The following is a 19,330-nucleotide window of genomic DNA, read 5'->3' as shown; positions in this document are numbered from 1 at the left end:
TAATGTTGGACCATGCTTTTTGAGTTTTGCAAGCACAGACTGGTTGGGTACGGTCTGTACCTTGCCCATTGTGAACAGCGGAAGGGACGTGCCATTTGATACTATCCGCTGGCCTTTGTGATGTATGGCCTACATAATTAGCATCACACTGGCACTGAAATTCATCTGCCATTTGTGTGAAAGGCAGAACCTCTTTTTGGCTTGATGACAGAATCTTATTAGTGGCTATTGCTACTTCATAGTAGCAGCTTGCTTCACCTGTTGTTCAAATTTTTGAGATACCTTACCCTTCCAGAGTAATCTAAGGTAGACTGGCATTTTTCAGAGCCGAACAATGCTTGGCAGTTAACTGTCAGTCACCATCAACTAGTATATTCTCCATGGCAATGCCTCTACTAGTCTTGAGTCCACTTGCCAACCAATCAGCACTCTCTTCTAATACAGTATAAATTGTTGTTCCCTGAACATTTTGTATTCTTGTGAATTGTCCTGATGGGTGCAAGACGAAAAGCTTCGACAAAAGTAAGTCTCTCTTTTCAGCAATACTCAAATTAATGTAGCATGGTTTATTGAATGAACTAATTGTACAAAGATACCTTTAACCACAAAGTTTTTTAAAACCATCAAGTTCATTGTCTTTGGCATCTGCCACAAAGTTTATCAAATTCATTCTAAGTCACTTTGGCTGTGGCATCATTGTAAGGATCCTACTCTGGATCAGATTTGGCATTTTCACTTGAGTCATTCCTCCACAATAAATCATCTTCCTCTCCATCCACTGAATTGGATATTCCACATTTTTGAATGATCTGATGACACTTTGTGCACCAATAGCATCCCACAATTTAATAATGAAGGCGCACAAGCAGGTACATTTCCACTCTGAAGATTTTTCTCCATCAACTATCCACCTATTGCATTTGGCGCATGTATGATCCTTGAATGGCTTGTTGAGACACACATCCAAAGGGTGAACTACATACATGAGACCCCCTGGTATAACTGCAATGTGGGTTTCATTTCTTTGTTTGCACCTCTTGATCTCATCGGCTATATGGGATCTGAGCATGTCCCACACTAATCAGCTACATTCTTTACATAGGCCATCAGAGACACCCATTCCACACATTATCGATACATTGGTTCATTCCATCCTCATCCACCCAACTGTTGTAATGAATGCGCACAAAAACTCCAGCAAACTTGATGTTGGGCATGGTTTTGCATTTGAAAATTACCATCGGCTTTAATTTTGTTCCGTCGGCCATGCAGGCTATTACCACCGTGAGTCTTGTCTCCTCATGTCCTGTAGTTTCCACTAGAACTGTTTTTGAACCTTTTGATTACGCAGTTTGGCTGCTGGGCATATTGAAATTCTTGGGCTCTTCATCTGTGTTGCTGACGTGATATAATGGGTACTCATGCTTTTGCTGCTGTCTGATGATGAATCACTGGAACCTGCCAGTTCTCTTGGTAGTCTCTGAGCAATTCTGGTCTCCTGATGCAACACTACACTTATCATTCCATAAGGCAGCTTTTGATAAGGTCACACAGTAGGTTAGTAAACAAAATTGGAGCACATGGGATTGGCAGTAATATACTGGAATGGATTGAGAATTGGTCAACAGACAGAAAACAGAGAGTAGGAGTAAATGGGTCATTTTCAGGATAGCAGGCTGTGACTAGTGGAGTATTGTAAGGATCAGTGTTTGGGCCACAGCTGTTCACAATCTATATCAATGATTTGGATGTGGGGACCAAATGTAATATTTCCAAATTTGTGGATGACATAAAACTAGAAGGACGCAAGGCAGCTTCAAGGGACTGACAATCCCGTTGTTAGTGGGATTGTCTTATGAGGAGAGGTTGGATAGGCTAAGTGAGTGAGGTTGGATAGGCTAAGTGAGTGAGGTTGGATAGGCTAAGTGAGTGAGGTTGGATAGGCTAAGTGAGTGAGGTTGGATAGGCTAAGTGAGTGAGGTTGGATAAGTGAGATGGAATATAATGTGAATAAGTGTGAAGTTATCTAGTTTAATAGAAAAAAGCAGGAATGCAGAGTATTTCTTTCATGGTGAGAGGTTGGGAAATGTTGATGTCCAAAGGGACCTGGGTGTCCTTGTTCATAAGACATGAAAGCTAACATGCAGGTGCAGCAAGCAATTAGGAAGGTAGATGGTATGTTGGTCTTCATCGCAAGAGGATTTGAGTACAGGAGTAAAGACGTCTTGCTGCAGTCGTGTAGAAACTTGGTCAGACCGCATCTGGGCATTGTGTATAGTTTTGGTCTCCTTACCTAAGGAAGGATACACTTGCCAGAGTGCTAGGGAGGTTCACCAGACTTGTTCCAGGGATGGTGGGACTGTCTTTTGAAGAGAGATTCAGGAAACTAGGCCTGTATTCTCTAGAGTTTCGAAGAACGAGAGGTGATCTCATTGAAACCTACAACATACTTACAGGGCGTGACATATGACTTTGAGCTAGAAAGCAGCTTTGTACATCATTCTTTTTTGCTGGAGGACCCTTTTCTGTTCATCACTCACTAGGCCATGCATGGTCTTTGTGGGCATGTCTTAAACCTCTGCGTTTCATCTTCATAATACAGCTCTTATCGCCTGCTTGATGACGTATCGACTTACAGTATAATGTAAGTAAAACATGGATTTCTGGGATAGAAAAATTGAGACCAACTGCTAATGTGGGTATAGCATTTCATAGCTGAAAAGATGGGGGAGGTCAACTTACACATGGAGGATATGCAAAAGCATGATTTTTGGTGGTAGAAATATGGGGTCAACTTATACGCTGGATTACCACGATCCATGGTAAATAGATATGGAATTAAAAAGCTGGCATCAGTATAAGTGTCCGTGAAGCTGTTGGATTTTTCTAAAATCCCAGCTGGTGCAGTAATGTCCTTTAAGGAGGGAAACTTGCAGTCCTTACCTGCTCTGGCCTATAAGTAACTCCATTCCCACACCAATATATACTCTTAATTGACCCCTGAAGTGGCCACTCAAAACCACGAACAGAAGATTCAAGAAGGAAGCCCAGCACCACTTCCTCAGAGTGACTAGGGTGGGCAGTAATGTTTTTTTTTTAAACTGCTTGAAGTGGGTCGGATGAGATGTTAGTTGTGCATAAATTAAACCCCTTCAGGAAGGCTGTGTCTCTACAGTATGCACTCTGCAAAAGTACAAAGGTCACCGGCTCAATTATATCTGTCGATCTCTTTATCACCCCCTTGCCCTCTCAATGCCCCTATCTCTCACCAGACCCACCCTCTCTCCCTCTGACTGTAACTTTGCCACCACCCCCATCTAGCTGCCTCCTGTATCTCAGCCTGAATCTGTCTCTCTGCCCCCCTGTCTCTCTGCTTGCAGCTCTGTCTCTCTGCTCCTCTGCCCTACTCAGCTCTATGCATCCCACCACCCCACCATCACCGGCCTTTCTGGCCCCCCCATCTCTCTGCTGCAACCTGCCTCACTGTACCCCGCTGTCTTGCTGCCCCGCCTCACTGTTTCGCCGACACTCCCCCTCCCCCTCCTCGGCTGTCTTGCTGCCCCTCTCTGGATCCCCATCTCTCTCTTTCCCTCCGGATCTCCCTCTCTAGATCTTTTCTCTCTCTTTTTTCTCTCTTTTTTTCTCTCTTTCTTCTCTCTCTCTCTCTTTCTCTCCCTCTCTTTCTCTCTCTCTCTCTCTCTCTCTTTCTCCCTCTCTCTTTCTCTCTCACTCTCTCTCTCACTCTTTCTCTCTCACTCTTTCTCTCTCACTCTTTCTCTCTCACTCTCTCTCATTCTTTCTCTCTCATTCTTTCTCTCTCATTCGTTCTCTCTCTTTCTCTCTCACTTTCTTTCTCTCTCTCTCTCTTTCTCTTCTCTCTCTCTTTCCCTCTCCTTCTTTCTCTCTCTTCCTCTCTCTCTCTCTTCCTCTCTCTCTTATTCTCTCCCTCTTTCTTTCTCTCTTTCTTTCTCTCTCTCTTTCTCTCACTCTCTCTCACTCTTTCTCACTCTTTCTCACTTTCTCTCTCACTCTCTCTCTCTCTCTTTTCTTTCCTTCTCTCTCTCTTTCCTTTTCTCTCTCTTTCTTTCTCTCTCTCTCTTCCTCTCTCTCTCTCTTCCTCTCTCTCTTATTCTCTCCCTCTTTCTTTCTCTCTCTTTCTTTCTCTCTCTCTTTCTTTCTCTCTCTCTTTCCTTCTCTCTCTCTCTTCCTCTTTCTCTTCTCTCTCTCTTTCCCTCTCTCTCTTTCTTCCTCTCTCTCGCTTCCTCTCTCTCTCTTATTCTCTCCTTTCTCTCTCTCTCTCTCTCTCTTTGCCTCCCCCCCTCCCCCACCCCTATTCCTCTCCATCTAAACTAAATGACTTGTATTTTGCTGTAGGAAGCATTTGGGTGGCTTCAGCATTCTTCATTAAGTTTGGGAGCGTGGCTGGAACGTGGCCAAAACCTCAGGGTGAGGCATTGCCTGAAGCATGAGGTTTGTAGTGGCTGATGTGCAGTTCTGAACATCCCAGGCAGAGAGAAAAGTGTTAACCCTTTATTACACTGAGTTCCTTTGCTGCATGACAGTGCCTCACGCAAATAAAATTTTATTTGAAAGGATTGACGAGCCCCTTTAAAGTTTTGAAGTTTTTTAAATTTTCTGGAACTATAAGCTTCCCCCCGCCTTACTCAGACACCTCCCCTGCCATCGCCAGCGCACACCCCCTCCCCACCCCCGAGATTTAGCTCAAATAGCTCAGAGAGTGCAAGTCAGGAGGGGGAGAAGGAGTCAGCAGCTGCATTGGTGCTGTGAACCCTGTCATTGGGAGTATTTGAAACCCACCAGTTCTCTCTTCACTGTCTTCACGTGGTGACTTGATGATGTGAGGAGTTTTGTGGGATGGACCATGGATTGCGGTCCCACACCTGGCATAAATTCCCTCCACCCAATGACACAGTGCGATCCCGCATCCCTGCACCCAGTGGAACAGTGCGATCCCGCATCCCTGCACCCAGTGGAACAGTGCGATCCCACATCCCTGCACCCAATGACACGGTGCGATCCCGCATCCCTGCACCCAGTGGAACAGTGCGATCCTGCACCCAATGACACAGTGCGATCCCACATCCCTGCTCTCAATGACACAGTACAATCCCACATCCCTGCACCCAATGCAGCAGTGCAATCCTGCATCTCCCCATCCAACATACAAGCATACGAATTAGGAGCAGGAGTAGGCCACTCAGCCCCTCGAGCCAATAAGTTCATGGCTGATCTGGTTGTGACCTCAACTCCACATTCTTGTTTACTCCCGATAACCTTTCACCCCCTTGGTAATCAAGAATCTATCTAGCTCTGCCTTAAAAATATTCAAAGACTCTCCTTCCACCAGCTTTGAAGAAGAACTCCAAAGACTCATGGCCCTTCGAGAGAGAAAATTTTACCTCATCTCTGTCTTAAATGGGCAACCCCTTATTTTTAAACAGTGACCCCTAGTTCTAGATTCTCCCGCAAGAGGAAACATCCTCTCCACATCCACCCTGTCAAGACCCCTCAGGATCTTATGTTTCAATCAAGTTGCCTCTTACTCTTCTAAACTCCAGTAGATATAAGCCTAACCTGTCCAACCTTTCCTCACAAGACAACCCTCCCAGTCCTGCTATTCATCAGCAAACCTCTTAACTGCTTCCGACACATTTATATCCTTAAATAAGAAGACCAATACTGTACATGGTACTCCAGATGTGGTCTCACCAGTGCCCTGTATAACTGAAGCATAACCTCCCTACTTTTGTATTCAATTCTCCTCGCAATAAACGATAACATTCTATTAGCTTTCCTAATTACCTACTGTACTTGCATACTAACCTCTTGTGATTCATGCACTAGGACACCCAGATCCTTCTGCATCTCAGAGCTCTGCAATCCCCCAAAAGTTAGATAATATGCTTTTTTATTCTTCCTGCCAAAATGGATGATTTCACATTTGCTCACATTATACTCCATTTGCCAGGCCTTTGGCCACTCACTTAACCTATCCATGTCCCTTTGTAGCCTCCTTATGTCATCTTTGCAACTTACTTTCCTATCTATCTTTGTGCCATCAGCAAATTTAGCAACCACACCTTCAGTCCCTTCATCCAAGTCATTTATATACATTGTAAAAAGTTGAGGCCCCAGCTCTGATCCCTGTGGCACACCACTAGTTACATCTTGCCAACCAGAAAATGACCCATTTATGGCTGTGCACTGTTTCCTGCTGCCTAGCCAATCTTCTATCCATGCCAATGTGTTAACCCCTGCACCATGAGCTTTTATTTTACGCAATGATCTTTGATGTGGCACCTTATCAAATGCCTCTGGAAACCTAAGTACACTACATCTATTAGTTCCCCTTTATCCACAGCACATGTCACTTCCTCAAAGAAATTGGTTAAATATAATTTCCCTTTCACTAAACCATGTTGACTCTGCCTGATCACACTGAATTTTTCCAAGTACCCTAATATAACAAATTTAATAATAGCTTTTAGCATTTTCCCTATGGCAGATGTTAACCTAATTGGCCTGTAGTTTCCTGCTTTCTGTGTCCCTATTGAATAAGAGTTACATTTGCTATTTTCCAATCTAATGGAGTCTTCCCTGAATCTAGAGAATTTCGGAAAATTAAAACCAACTATCTCACTAGCCACTTCTTTTAAGACCCTAGGATGAGGTCCATCAGGACCTAGGGGCTTGTCAGCTCACAGCTCCAACAATTTACTCAGTACCACTTCTCTGGTGATTGTAATTGACCCAAGTTCTTCCTTCCCTTCCATTTCCTGATTTACGGCTATTTCTGGGATGTTACTTGTATCCTCTATAGTGAAGACCGATATAAAATACCTGTTCAATTTAGCTGCCATCTCCTTATTTTCCATTGTTAATTCCCCAGACTCACTTTCTATAGGACTAACGCTCACTTTGTTAACATTTTTCTTATTTAAATACCTATAGAAACTTTTGCTATTTGTCTTTACCTTGTACTCTAATTCTTCCCTCCTCATTAATCTTTTAGTCATTCTTTGCTGTTTTTTATATTTTGTCCAATCTTCTGACGCCACCCATCTTTGTAAAATTATACGCTTTTTCTTTAAGTTTGAAACTATCTTTAACTATTTTAGTTAACCACAGATGGTGGATCCTGCCTTTTAGAAGTTTTAGTTCTCATTGGAATGTATCTATTCTGTGTATTCTGAAATATTCCCTTAAATGCCTGCCACTGCATCTCTATTGACCTATCCATACGTCTAATTTGCCAGTTCACTTTAGCTAGGCCTGCTTTCATGCCCTCATAATTGCCCTTACTTAAGTTTAAAATACTAGTCTTGGACCCACTCTTCTCTCCCTCAGACTAAATGTAAAATTCAATCATATTGTGATCGCTGCTGCTTGGGGTTGCCTTCACTATGAGATCATTAATTAATCCCATCAGACCCAGTATAGCCTGAACACTCCTTGGTGCCAGAATGTTCTGTTCTAAGAAACTACACTGAAAACATTGAATGCCTCATCTAGGCTACCTTTGCCCAACTGCTTTTTTCAGCCTATATGTAGATTAAAATCCCCATGATTATAACCATACCTTTCTGACAAACTCCCATTATTTGTTCCTTTGTTCCCTTTTACACCCAGTGGCACAGTGCAATCCTGCATCCAACAGCGCAGTGCAATCCCACATTTCTGCAGCCAATGGAGCAGCGTGACTCTTGGCAACATGAGGAAAAAATGTTTTTATGCAGCGAAGAATTAGGACTGGAAATGTACTTCCTAAGAGTATGGTGGAGGCTAATTCAATCGAGGCATTCAAAAGGAAATTGGATCATCATCTGAAAAGGAAACGTGCAGGATTATGGTGGGGAGAAATGGCACTGGGTGAATTTCTTCTGCAGAGAACCAGCACATATTCAATGGCAGAATGGCCTCCTTCTGTGCTGCTCCCATTGTATTATTATTCTATTATCCTTGCACCCAATGGCACATTGCGATCCTACGTCCCTGCGCCCAATGGCACAGTATGATCCCACATTCCTGCACTCAATGGTACAGTGCAATGATGCCCCTGAACATTTCTTTCCTCAGTATTTCGAATCCATTCTGAGACTTGCTGACACTGTCGTAGCCATCAGTGCCAGGGTAAAGCACTGACGACATCAAACCCATCTGGTTCACTAATGGGAAGGAAATCTGCCGTCCTTGCCTGGTCTGGCCTACATGTGACTCCAGACCCACAGCAATGCGGTTGACTCTTACCTGCCCTCTGAAATGGCCTAGCAAGCCACTTGGTTCAAGGCAATTAGGGATGGGCAACAAATGCTGGCCTTGCCAGCGACGCCCACATCCCAGGAAAGAATACATAAAAACTTATGATAAAAGCAAAATACTGCGGATGCTGGAAATCTGAAACAAAAATAAAAATAGCTGGAAAAACTCAGCAGGTCTGACAGCATCTGCAGAGAGGAACACAGTTAACGTTTCGAGTCTGTATGACTCTTCATCAGAACTAAGGAAATAGAGAAATGAGGTGAAATATAAGCTGGTAGAGGGGGGTGGGACAGGTAGAGCTGGATAGAGGGCTAGTGATAGGTGGAGGCAAAGAAGAGATTGCCAAAGCTGTCATAGACAAAAGGGCAAAGGGATGTTGACGGTGCTGATATTATCTAAGGAATGTGCTAATGGGGACATTAAGGGTAGCAAGTGGCAGATGGCCCTAGTGGGATGGGGTGGGGGGAAGGGATCGAAAAGGTAGTGATAACACAATAGATCGAAATAAATTTAAAAATAGGTGGGAAAAGAAAATTTTTTTTTTAAATTATTGGAAAAAGGGGGATCGGAAAGAGGGTGGGGATGGAGGAGAGAGTTCATGATCTGAAGTTGTTGAGCTCAATATTCAGTCTGGAAGGCTGTAAAGTGCCTAGTCGGAAGATGAGGTGCTGTTCCTCCAGTTTGCGTTGAGCTTCACTGGAACATTGCAGCAAGCCAAGGAAACTTATGACTTGTGTTTAAAAATGGAAATGTAGTTTTGAAAATATTGAATTTGAGTAGCATATTGAAATGCACAGACGTTAATCCCCCCACCACACAACCACCACCCCCCCTCTAATGGTAGAAGATTTTACACCAGAGGGTCCAGCACCCCCCCCCACCCCCCCAATTAATAAATAATCTGAAAACCATTCATGCATCTGAGAGTATGAAGTCTAGTTGCGCTCCAGCTGAAAATTTGTAATGTTTTGCATTGCTGCAGCCACAGTAAAGGAAATGAGCACAAGCTGTTTATGTTTCAATGTGTTTCTGGCTCTTTAAGCAGGACAAAATCTTTTCACAGATTGATTTGCTCCTGAACCTGGATTCTAGCAAAAAGTAGACATCATTCAGACCCCTGCAGTCTGCTTTTGTCAGTGATCAAACCCATTTGAAAATTTCTGCTGTCTGACTTAATTATTATTTCCAATCAGGGATGATGGATTCTGAAAAATTGGGGTTGAAAGTATTAGCAGTTTGAGGTGATCCAGATAGATTCACAAGGATGAACCTGAAGTGAATCCTATTCTGACTGATTCTGTATATCATGGCACGACTAAACATTGGATCATTTACCTTTGGCAAATGTTTCAAAAACCTGAATCCTGGGTTAGCCCTATCCTGGGCTAGTAAAAGGGGTAAAGTGAGACTTTCTAATCTGATTAGCAGCCTCTGTAACTTTGTTTTCCTTGCTGCAGACTATGTGTAAGTGGGATCGTTTTGCTGTGTGCAGCTGTCTGGGAGTGCAGTATTACCAGTGTTTAACAATTCTTGCCCTGCGGGTTTAGAGAATTACTGTGGCATCTGCATTAATTCTTTTGTGGTTGGTTTAATGGACATATCCTGTCGCGTGGATACTGACAAGTTAGCCGTATCCAAGACCCACCTGTCTGATGTCAGCACCTGGGAGTGTCAGAGTGTTGCAGCTTTGAAGTAATTTATCGAGAGACTGACAGCTGGCAGCAGCTGGGAGTTCAGTGGAAAGGAGCTAAATGCTCCGAGGGCGTCAGATCCAACATCAGCACAATTGTCCAGGATTTTTTTTGAGAGAGACACACCTTGACTGGCGGCATATTGCGAAAGAAGGCAGGTGTTAGCTGACAGGAGTTGGCACACATACACATGCGCACAGGGAGAACTTGGAAGGAAATGCATTTTCCAAAGTCAAGAACGATTTTGGGGGAGAGGGCAGTGAAAGTGTGGAGGACTAAATTTGAAATGAATGTTTGAAAATTTAATGAGAAAAAAAAAGTTGTGGGCATAGAGAAATAAATGAATAGCTTTAGAGAAATGTGAATAAGGAAAGAAGAGACTTGAATTTTTTTATATAGTGCCTTTCACAACCTCAGCTTGTCCCAAACTGCATTACAGTCAATGAAGTAATTTGTGAATTATAATCACTGTTGTAATATAAGAAATGTTGCAACCACTTTGTGCACAGCGAGGTCAGAATGACCAGATAATCTGTTTTATGATATTTATTGCAGGATAAATATTGGTCAGGACACTGGGAATAAATCCTCAGTTCTTCTTTGAAATAGTGTGTTGTGATCTTTTATGTCCACCGTAGGAAGCAAAAGAGGGCATCGGTTTAACATCTCACCCAAAAGCCAGCACCTCTGACAGTGCAGCGCTCCCGCAGTACTGCACTGGAGAAGTGTCAGCCTAGATTTTGTGCACAAGTCTTTAGAGTTGGGCTTGAACACATTCATTCAGAAGCAAGAATGCTCACCATTGACCCACAGCTGACAGAGAATTCACCAAACTTGAATCTCCTGCTGGGGTGCAGGTCATTCTCGGGTCAGGAGGTTTCGCTGAGCCCTCAGGCTGGTTCAGTGCTGTACCATCCTGCTGTTCACAGAGGAGCCACATAGGGACAAGCAGAAGAATTTCCACTAATAACCAGTGTCCCAGCCCAGAGAGAGGCTCTGCGTTTCAGGGGCTTCATACCACTAATAAAAATCAGTGATTTTTTTTTTAAATTCAGTTAATGCCATTAATTTCTCCCCTAAAGCACTGGTGTACTTTAAAAAAAATGCTTAAACAAGACTAACCCTGGAGACTTCCCTTCATTTCCTACCTGTCTTGAAATAAAGAGATATGTAACAGTTTATTTTAAGCTTTGACTAAGCAGGATCATTTCCTGGTTATACTAAAGGAACCCCAAATTCCACATACTTTGGCCCGAAATGTCGGTGCTGGCTCACTGAAGGAGCAGTTCATCTAGTGCCACTCTCCTGCCATGTTCCCTTAGCTCTGCACATTCTTCCCTTTCAAATAATAATCCAATTCCCTCTTGTATGCCTCGATTGAACCTCCCTCCACTACACTCTCAGTGCATTCCAGATCCCAACCACTTCCTGTGTGAAAAAGTTTCTCCTTATGTCGCCATTGCTTCTTTTGCCAGTTACCGTAAATCTGTGCCCTTTGGTTCTCGATCCTTTACCACTGGGAACAGGTTCTCCCTATCTACCCTGTCCAGACCCCTCATTGCTTTGAATACTTCTATCAGATCTCATCTCAACCTTCTCTTCTCCAAGGAGAACAGCCCCAACCTCTCCAATCTGTCAAAGTTACTGAAATTCCTCATTCATGGAACGATTTTCGTGAATGTTTTCTGCACTCTATCTAATACCTGCACACTCTTCTCAAAGTGTGGCATCCAGAACTGGACCCAATACTCCAGCTGAGGCCAAACCAGTGTTTAATACAGGCTTTATATAACATCCTTGCTTTTGTACACTATGCCCCTATTTATAAAGCCTAGGATTCTGGTTGCTTTATTAACCACGCTCTCAACCTGAACTGCCACCCCAGTGATTTATGCACATATACACCCAGGTCCCTCTATTCCTGCAACCTCTTTAGAATTGTCCTTTTTATTTTATATTGTCTCTCTGCATTCTTTCTACCAATCCCTACCACTTTGTATTCAACCATGAGTTGGCAGTGACCAGGGCTGTGTGCTTTGTCCTGCCCTGCCCAGTGGGGCACATGGAGGGCTGCAAGTTCTGAATCCATAGCAAGCCATTCATGACACAACCTATGAGAATGTAACCCTGTTAAACCTTGGTGAAGCCTCACCTGTTTATTTCTGTAACCCGCTTAAAGTGTGAGCTTAGATTAAAAGACTGAAGTTGTGCAGACCCTGTGCGTGCGTAATGACACTGGAGGCTGTTCCACTTAATGCTACTTTGTAAGAACTTTTGTCAACTGAACACCACCTAAAGGCATGCACTGATTGCATGATATTGCTCACCTGTTTGTTGAGGTAAAGGCAGATTTACTGTGACAGGGGTCATGCTCTCTTCTGGGTTTATCACTGACTCTCATCTTGCCTTTTAATGCATATTGTATTCTTAACAGTGGGAGACATACTTCTTCCAACACTTTGTTTTAATAAATGTTCTCTACTTTCCTGAGGTGCTGACTTGTAGAATACTTCATCTCATCCTAAATGGCCATTGTTCTGGTACAAGTGTGTCATTGTGTCTGGGCCTATAGGCCAGAACTGAGAAGGTGAATTGTAGCTGCTCCAAATTTTGTTCTTGCCTAATCCCCAAACACACCAACAGTCTAGCAGGGCTCAGTGAGTAAGTAGCAATCAGGAATGCAAACCCGGGCCAGAGCACTTTTGGTACCTCAACAGCCTCAAATGGAACTTGGCATCGTCTTACTCAGTATGAAGCAGCAGCTGGTGTTTACAGCCTTCCAGCCATCAGCATTCACCAAAACCCTCGACTGTCACTAGAAATTCAACTCTTGGATGAAATATTTGTGACTATGACCTATTTTGACAGAGTTTATTAATTATTGTTCTCTTTTTAAATTTATTAAACTTCACCCTGGATATGCATTTTGTTAGAATTAGCCAATAATATAGTAATTTTCATTTTAATGTTTATTATTGTTCATGTTAGCCTAGAGCCTTGTAGATCCTTCCAGCTCAAGCTACAGAACCAATGACTGGCTTTATTTGTTAGGTGAAAGTTCCCTCTGCTGGCCCAGGTGGGTCCTGTGCACTACATCAGCATCTCACTGTACAAGTGAAACACTCCCAGTGAACAGGATTACACCCATATGCTCAGAGAAGGTGAAAGCTTAGAAACAAGCAAAACATAGAGGTAAAACTGAAGAATAGGAATGCAGGCACAGGTGGTGAATCAAGATACCTTAATGGGTTTCAAGGAGGAGCTAGGAAGGTTCTTGTCAACATGTGGCTTGTTAGAAATGCACCCTGAGACTCTGGATAGGAGTGCTTAATGGGCCCAAGGCTTCCTGCCTGAAATTTACTATGTTACCCAGAATCAATGTTATGTTGAGCTTAGTACAGTGAGGTGTTGCCTTGCAATATCTGTGTATTTATTAATAAATATTATAGGGGTGATTTGAGATGATTATATTTACAAATTCAGGATGATTTTGCCTAAAATTGAGTGCCTCCATGTTTCACGCCTCAAGAATGCAATCAGGATGAATGGCAGATGGCCGCCTTAATGAAAATGGTTCTGAATTAAAACCTTGTGTGTTGTCTTGAACTCTCAGGCCAGGATGTTCTACCTGTATACCTATCAGTCCTGCAAATTCCACCCCCCACCACTCTGGGCCCCCCGCTCCCCCCTCCACTTAATTTATTTCAGTGGACTTGAAAAATCGGGCCCAGTCAGTGCATAATTGGAAAACCATAACCGGGCTCGTTTGTGTTTCATAAAGAGTAGTACAGGTTCCAATGAGGCTGTTAGTCCATTTGATCTCAGGTCTTCATAATAATAATCCTACTATCCTTGCAACGTACCCTGGTACTGTACGATGTGAGCTTTCACCTAAATGCACCAGAAAAATGCAATGACCCAAATATGTCAGCACTGCATCATAAACTTCCATCCAAATCACAGCTGCAGGAATTGGTTGTTAGTTTCATGTGCATTTGTCAAGATTCAGTTCATGCGCATTTAAGTATTTACATAAACTTGTGATCTTTTTTAATGTGACTTGCTAATCCATACTAAGATTTTTCACACTTGGTGCCAAATTAAGACTATTTGCTCAAACAAACATAATGATGAGAGAATTGAGAGCTGCTGATATGTCACAGTCAAACTCAGTACTCTGTTTCTGTTGTCTCCACCAGTATTCTCCAGAGCTGAAGAAATTGTACTGTCAGATTGCCAAGACTTGCCCCATCCAGATCAAAGTAATGACACAACCGCCGCAGGGAGCTGTGATCCGGGCCATGCCTGTGTACAAGAAGGCAGAGCATGTCACTGAAGTGGTGAAACGATGCCCAAACCATGAGCTCAGTCGAGAGTTCAATGATGGTAAAGCTAACCTTCTTTAAATATCAGCTTCTTAAAGGGGCAGGGCATTTGGTGGGGGAGGGGTGAGAGTTGATGTTGAGTGGGCTAACATTTCACACTTACCTGGATGTTCTTGAGCTGCAACATTACATGACTTGAGTTGTGTGTTGACTGAATGATGCAAGGCTCTTCAATTCTGTGTCCAAAACACGCGATCACAAAGATCATGCCTTGTTAATGCTGAAATGATTTAGATTTACATATACCGTTTTAGACATATTTTAGAATAAGGTAGAATAAGGCATTCTCTTGTGTAAATACCTGTGTTGCCTGCTTTTAATCCGTAGATTCCCCTACCAAGTGATATACAGACATTGGTCTTGCCCAGAGAGCAACAGCTGGTTAATCACAAAAGTTTCCTACTCTAAGCCTTGTTCAATAGCACTATAAGGCTCAATAGCTCAACAGAATGCTGCCTCAAAATTGAGATAACCAAAAAATGCCTTATGATTTCTCATTAATTTTAACTAATCTTCAAAATGATACTTTTTAATGACACCAAAACTTATTAAACTGTAGTATTGCTGAAAAAAGCCAAACATTGTCAAAGCTTTTCATCTTGCACCCCTCAAGAAAATTCGCAAGAATGCCAAATGCAAAGGGAACAATGTTGTAACACTAGCCTAACACTAGCCTATTTATGTATGTGTAATATGTAAGTGCAAGATACACATAGGGTTGCAGGTCGGCACACTGCTCTGCCAGATGCTGTTACATGGCACGCTGCTTTAATAGAAAAAAAAGTTTAATTTGCAGCACATTCCTCTCTAATAAGTCTCTCACTATCATGTACATCATGCCTAATTTACTGACATAGCAGCTAAGGAATGGAGAAAATGTGATTGTCTTTGATGTTGTAAGTGGATATATCATTCCCTTTTAACTGGAATGTTGTTCCTGTAGGTCAGGTGGCCCCACCCAGCCATCTAATCCGAGTGGAGGGAAGCAGCCACGCACAGTATGTTGAGGACCCGATCACTGGGAGGCAGAGTGTCATGGTGCCCTATGAACCACCTCAGGTAAGATATACCTTTGATCCCTATGTTGCTGGTCAAATTTGAAATGAAGAAATATGCATGTGATCAAAAAATAGTCAGTTGCTGCTCAGAGGCTCCTTATTTCACTGTTGGATTGTGCTACTCACATGGTTACACAATGGGGGTGATTGTTAACATTTAAAGCTGGGCAAATCGAGGGTCTGTTTTAAACTCTGTCCAATAGATAATTCAGCCCCTTTTACTTTCTGCCCAGTGGTAACTCAGCCTGATTTACCCACTGCCCAGATGATCTTTAGTGGGGAAAGAAAATCAATGAGGTATGAATCGGCAGCTTATTCGCTATCACCCATTTCTGACTTGCTGATAAAAGTTAGAATTGTTGCAAACAAGTGTTCAGAGTCACCCTAACAAGTCACTTGTCCTAAATTATGTGGTACCCAGTGAAGCTGCAAAGTACATGAAGTGGCCTCAGTATCAGCAGATTCTTGATGTGATGCATCTTTGTCCATAGGAAGGTCAGTTTAACATCTCCTTCTATTCACCATTTTTTAAACCAGGTCGGCACCGAATTCACCACCATCCTGTACAACTTCATGTGTAACAGCAGCTGCGTTGGGGGAATGAACCGACGGCCCATCCTCATCATCGTTACTCTGGAAAACAGGGAGTAAGTCGCACAGGCTCCTTATGGATTGGAATTTGGATTTGTAGAAACAGACTTTACCAGCTGAGTTTCCTAACCCTGCTGTGACATCCATTGTTTGCTCTAAAGCAGGTGTTTCTCCCACTCAGCTGCATTCTCAGCCCTAGCGGCCGAACGCTGGTCTCTAGTTTGATATCAAACTACAGCTACAGACTGTTTGTTTGGAATGAGAGAACTGTGGGGAAAGAGGGCACCACCCTGTTGCTGCCAGCCAGTTTGAGTAACATTGGCAGACTTGCAGGAGTTGTTCACTTGTCCACCAGGTTACAGGGTGTGACTGGTACAGTTGGGGCCAACAGAGGGGAGGCCTGACTGGCTTCACTAAAATAAAGACAGTGAGAGAGATCGCACAAGTTGTTTATATAATTGTCCTCTGGTTCCGTTAACAGCAAAAGTGTGTATTTGTATAGCACCTTTCTCTCTCGCTATTTAGTGTCATGGGTGGATTGAACTCATGCTGTTGGCATTTTTCTGCACCACATGCCATGTAACCAACTGAGCTAACTGACCCCATAGCATCTTTAAGGTAGTAAAACATGCCATGCCACTTTGCAGGAGCATATCAGACACAAATAAGTCACCAGTATATATAATGAAGGTCGTTCCAACATCTTGGTTTATCTATGCAACAATTGAATCGTGCGTTACTAAGGGTGTTTTATTTTAATGGAATGTGTTAATGTCCCATTCTCTCATGTCCAGCGGGCAGGTTCTAGGACGTCGTTGCTTTGAAGCTCGTATTTGTGCTTGTCCTGGCCGTGATCGTAAGGCAGATGAAGACAGCATACGCAAACAGCAAGTGACTGAAGGGACAAAGGGTGTTGACACCAGCAAACGGCGTAAGTTGCCACTAGGCTCCTTGTAAAGTTGGGCTTTCCAATTTGATTTGTACTGGTAGTTTCCATCACTATTTGTAAGAGGTGGTTGGGCCAATGCAGCAGACGGGTTCCAGAGTCCTATCACCCATTGTTCTGAGGATGTTGCAGAATCCCCACATACTGTATAGACCCGGTATATCCAAGTCACATCAGCCCTCACCAGCTCCACAGAGACCTGTCCACCTTGGTTTATTCTGCGCGGCATAGCTTTGTGCTGCTTCTCTGCACGTTTCCCCTTCTGCACGTCAAGGAGCTGTGACCAGTTATCACACCAGGCAGGACAGGGAAACATGTGAAAGGGCTCTTCTTAGAACGATGGGGTTGGAATGTTATTGTAATTACATGATCTCCACTTAGCAGCTGCCCACGATAGCCAGGCGGCATTTATGGTACTCTGTCCCTCACACCATGTTACACGCTTTGCAGTTTTTCATATTACGCTCCTAAGGACAGTGCTGTCCAATGAAAAATTTGTGAAAAACACCACCAGCCACAGAAGAGGCGACCTCATACTGTGCACAATTCCTCCTTTGCTAGCACTGTTTCTCTGGGGTTCTACCACCCTGCCCCATGTGAAAACTATGACCAGGAATTTCGTTGGAGCTGCTTTGCTTGCCATCTTGTAACCTTGGAGGGCAACAAGATCCCATTTACATGATTGAACAGGGTTTCTGCTACGTCTCCGCCACAGTAATGGTAGGCAAACAGGAGAAGCTCAGAGGGTGATTTTACCACCAGTGCCATCCCAACTGGTGTAAGCAAATGATACTGATGCTGATATTCACGTGTTAGCTCTCAGGTTGTTAATGGAGTTCCTTTGAATGTTTTCCTGCAGTCCGTCATGTGAACCAGGGGATCCAGGTAGCATCGATCACTAGTAAAAAACGACGGCCGGGTGATGAGGAGCTGTTTTATTTACCAGTAGGTTTTCCAATTTTTAATCTAATTTCCCCTCTAGAATTTCTGTCCAAATGATCAATATTGTCTGTATTTCCAGCTTAAGGAAAAGTACTTTTCAGCCAAATGTTTTAAACAATTTCCTGTGAATCTGTATTTATTAATATTCTGAAGTGGGACTGAAGTGTTAATAGTTGCGTTGCAAAGTTTTTTTCCTGGGCCTGGTGTTGGGTTTCTGTGTCTACTATGTCCAACACATTGTGGTACTATTCATTTTTGGTGCTCACTGAAGTTTCAGTACCATGCAGCATGTTTTATTTCTCTCTCTCTCACGCACACATACACGCTCCAAGTATTTTTTTATTGTCCTTGTCTCTTTCTTACAAGGAGATCTGAAAAATATGGGCACATGTCATGAATTTCACCGGGTAGGGAATTTGAGGAAGAGGGAGAGATGAGAGGCCCACAATTTTACATCCATTATTTTCACTACCAAGTTCTCCTGTTGCGATCCTGGTGCATGAAAGTTTCCACAATATACCACCAGAATGCAGTCCATCATCCTTGACATTGAAAATCTGCCACTAACCTGTCCCTTGACACATCTGTTCAATGGTGTCAGTCCTTCCTACCACAGAATTGTTCTGAAACTCTGCTTTCCAACATGTATGACTCTTCCAAATCTTCCCACCCCACTCTTGCTAAATCACCTGTGGTAGAACCTTTACTCTCATACTCACATGTTGTAGAACATTCTCCCTAAACTTCTGCACCTTGTTGCTTCTATCCTCCTTCAATAACCTGCTTAAATCTGAATCAACTGATCAATCCATCAGTCACCGAACCGCACTCAATTTTCCCCCTGAGCCTTTGATATTTTCACAGTGATAAGTGCAACATAAACGCAACTACGTATTGTACCTCCCCTGTACCTGACTTTCACGTTTCTTGATTTTCAGATAAGAGGACGAGAGACTTATGAAGTGTTGCTGAAAATTAAAGAGTCACTGGAGCTGATGCAGTTATTGCCACAGCACACGATTGAGAGCTACAGGCAGCAGCAACAGCATCTGCTGCAGAAACAGTGAGTTAACACATCATCACAACCTCCTCACAGCTATGTAGAGGATAATATCTGACAGCAGGTTACATAGCAGTGAACCATTCGAGACATTCAGCTGCTGTCCAGCCAAAGCTGCAGTCGTATGCCAATCAGCTGAACCCCACAAATCATTAACTGCCTTGAACTCTCTGCCAGTTTTCAGTGTTTGTTTTTATTCTTTCATGGGATGTGGATGCCGTTGGCAAGGCCAGCAATTATTGCCCATCCCTAATTGCCCCTGAGCCGCCGCCTTGAACCGCTGCAGTCCATATGGTGTAGGTGCACTCACAATACTGTTAGGGAGGGAGTTCCAGGATTTGGACCCAGCGACAGTGAAGGAACGACGATATAGTTCC

The 19,330-nt window shown here is 43.2% G+C and overlaps 1 protein-coding gene across 3 annotated transcripts in view; it reads left to right on the top strand.

Annotated features, from left to right (window-relative positions):
• Positions 1-19,330, top strand: part of tp63 (tumor protein p63) — an 84,031-nt gene that overhangs the window by 43,871 nt on the left and 20,830 nt on the right. For all 3 annotated transcript variants that reach the window (XM_078564407.1, XM_078564408.1, XM_078564410.1), the window contains 6 exons: positions 14,171-14,357; positions 15,300-15,415; positions 15,952-16,061; positions 16,800-16,936; positions 17,811-17,896; positions 18,832-18,956. In XM_078564407.1, the coding sequence (XP_078420533.1) occupies positions 14,171-14,357; positions 15,300-15,415; positions 15,952-16,061; positions 16,800-16,936; positions 17,811-17,896; positions 18,832-18,956 (761 nt within the window). The remainder of the gene's footprint in view (positions 1-14,170; positions 14,358-15,299; positions 15,416-15,951; positions 16,062-16,799; positions 16,937-17,810; positions 17,897-18,831; positions 18,957-19,330) is intronic.

Source organism: Cetorhinus maximus, chromosome 19 (assembly GCF_964194155.1).
Source record: "Cetorhinus maximus chromosome 19, sCetMax3.hap1.1, whole genome shotgun sequence".
Classification (NCBI taxonomy): domain Eukaryota; kingdom Metazoa; phylum Chordata; class Chondrichthyes; order Lamniformes; family Cetorhinidae; genus Cetorhinus; species Cetorhinus maximus.
This window is presented reverse-complemented; position numbering and strand designations above follow the sequence as displayed.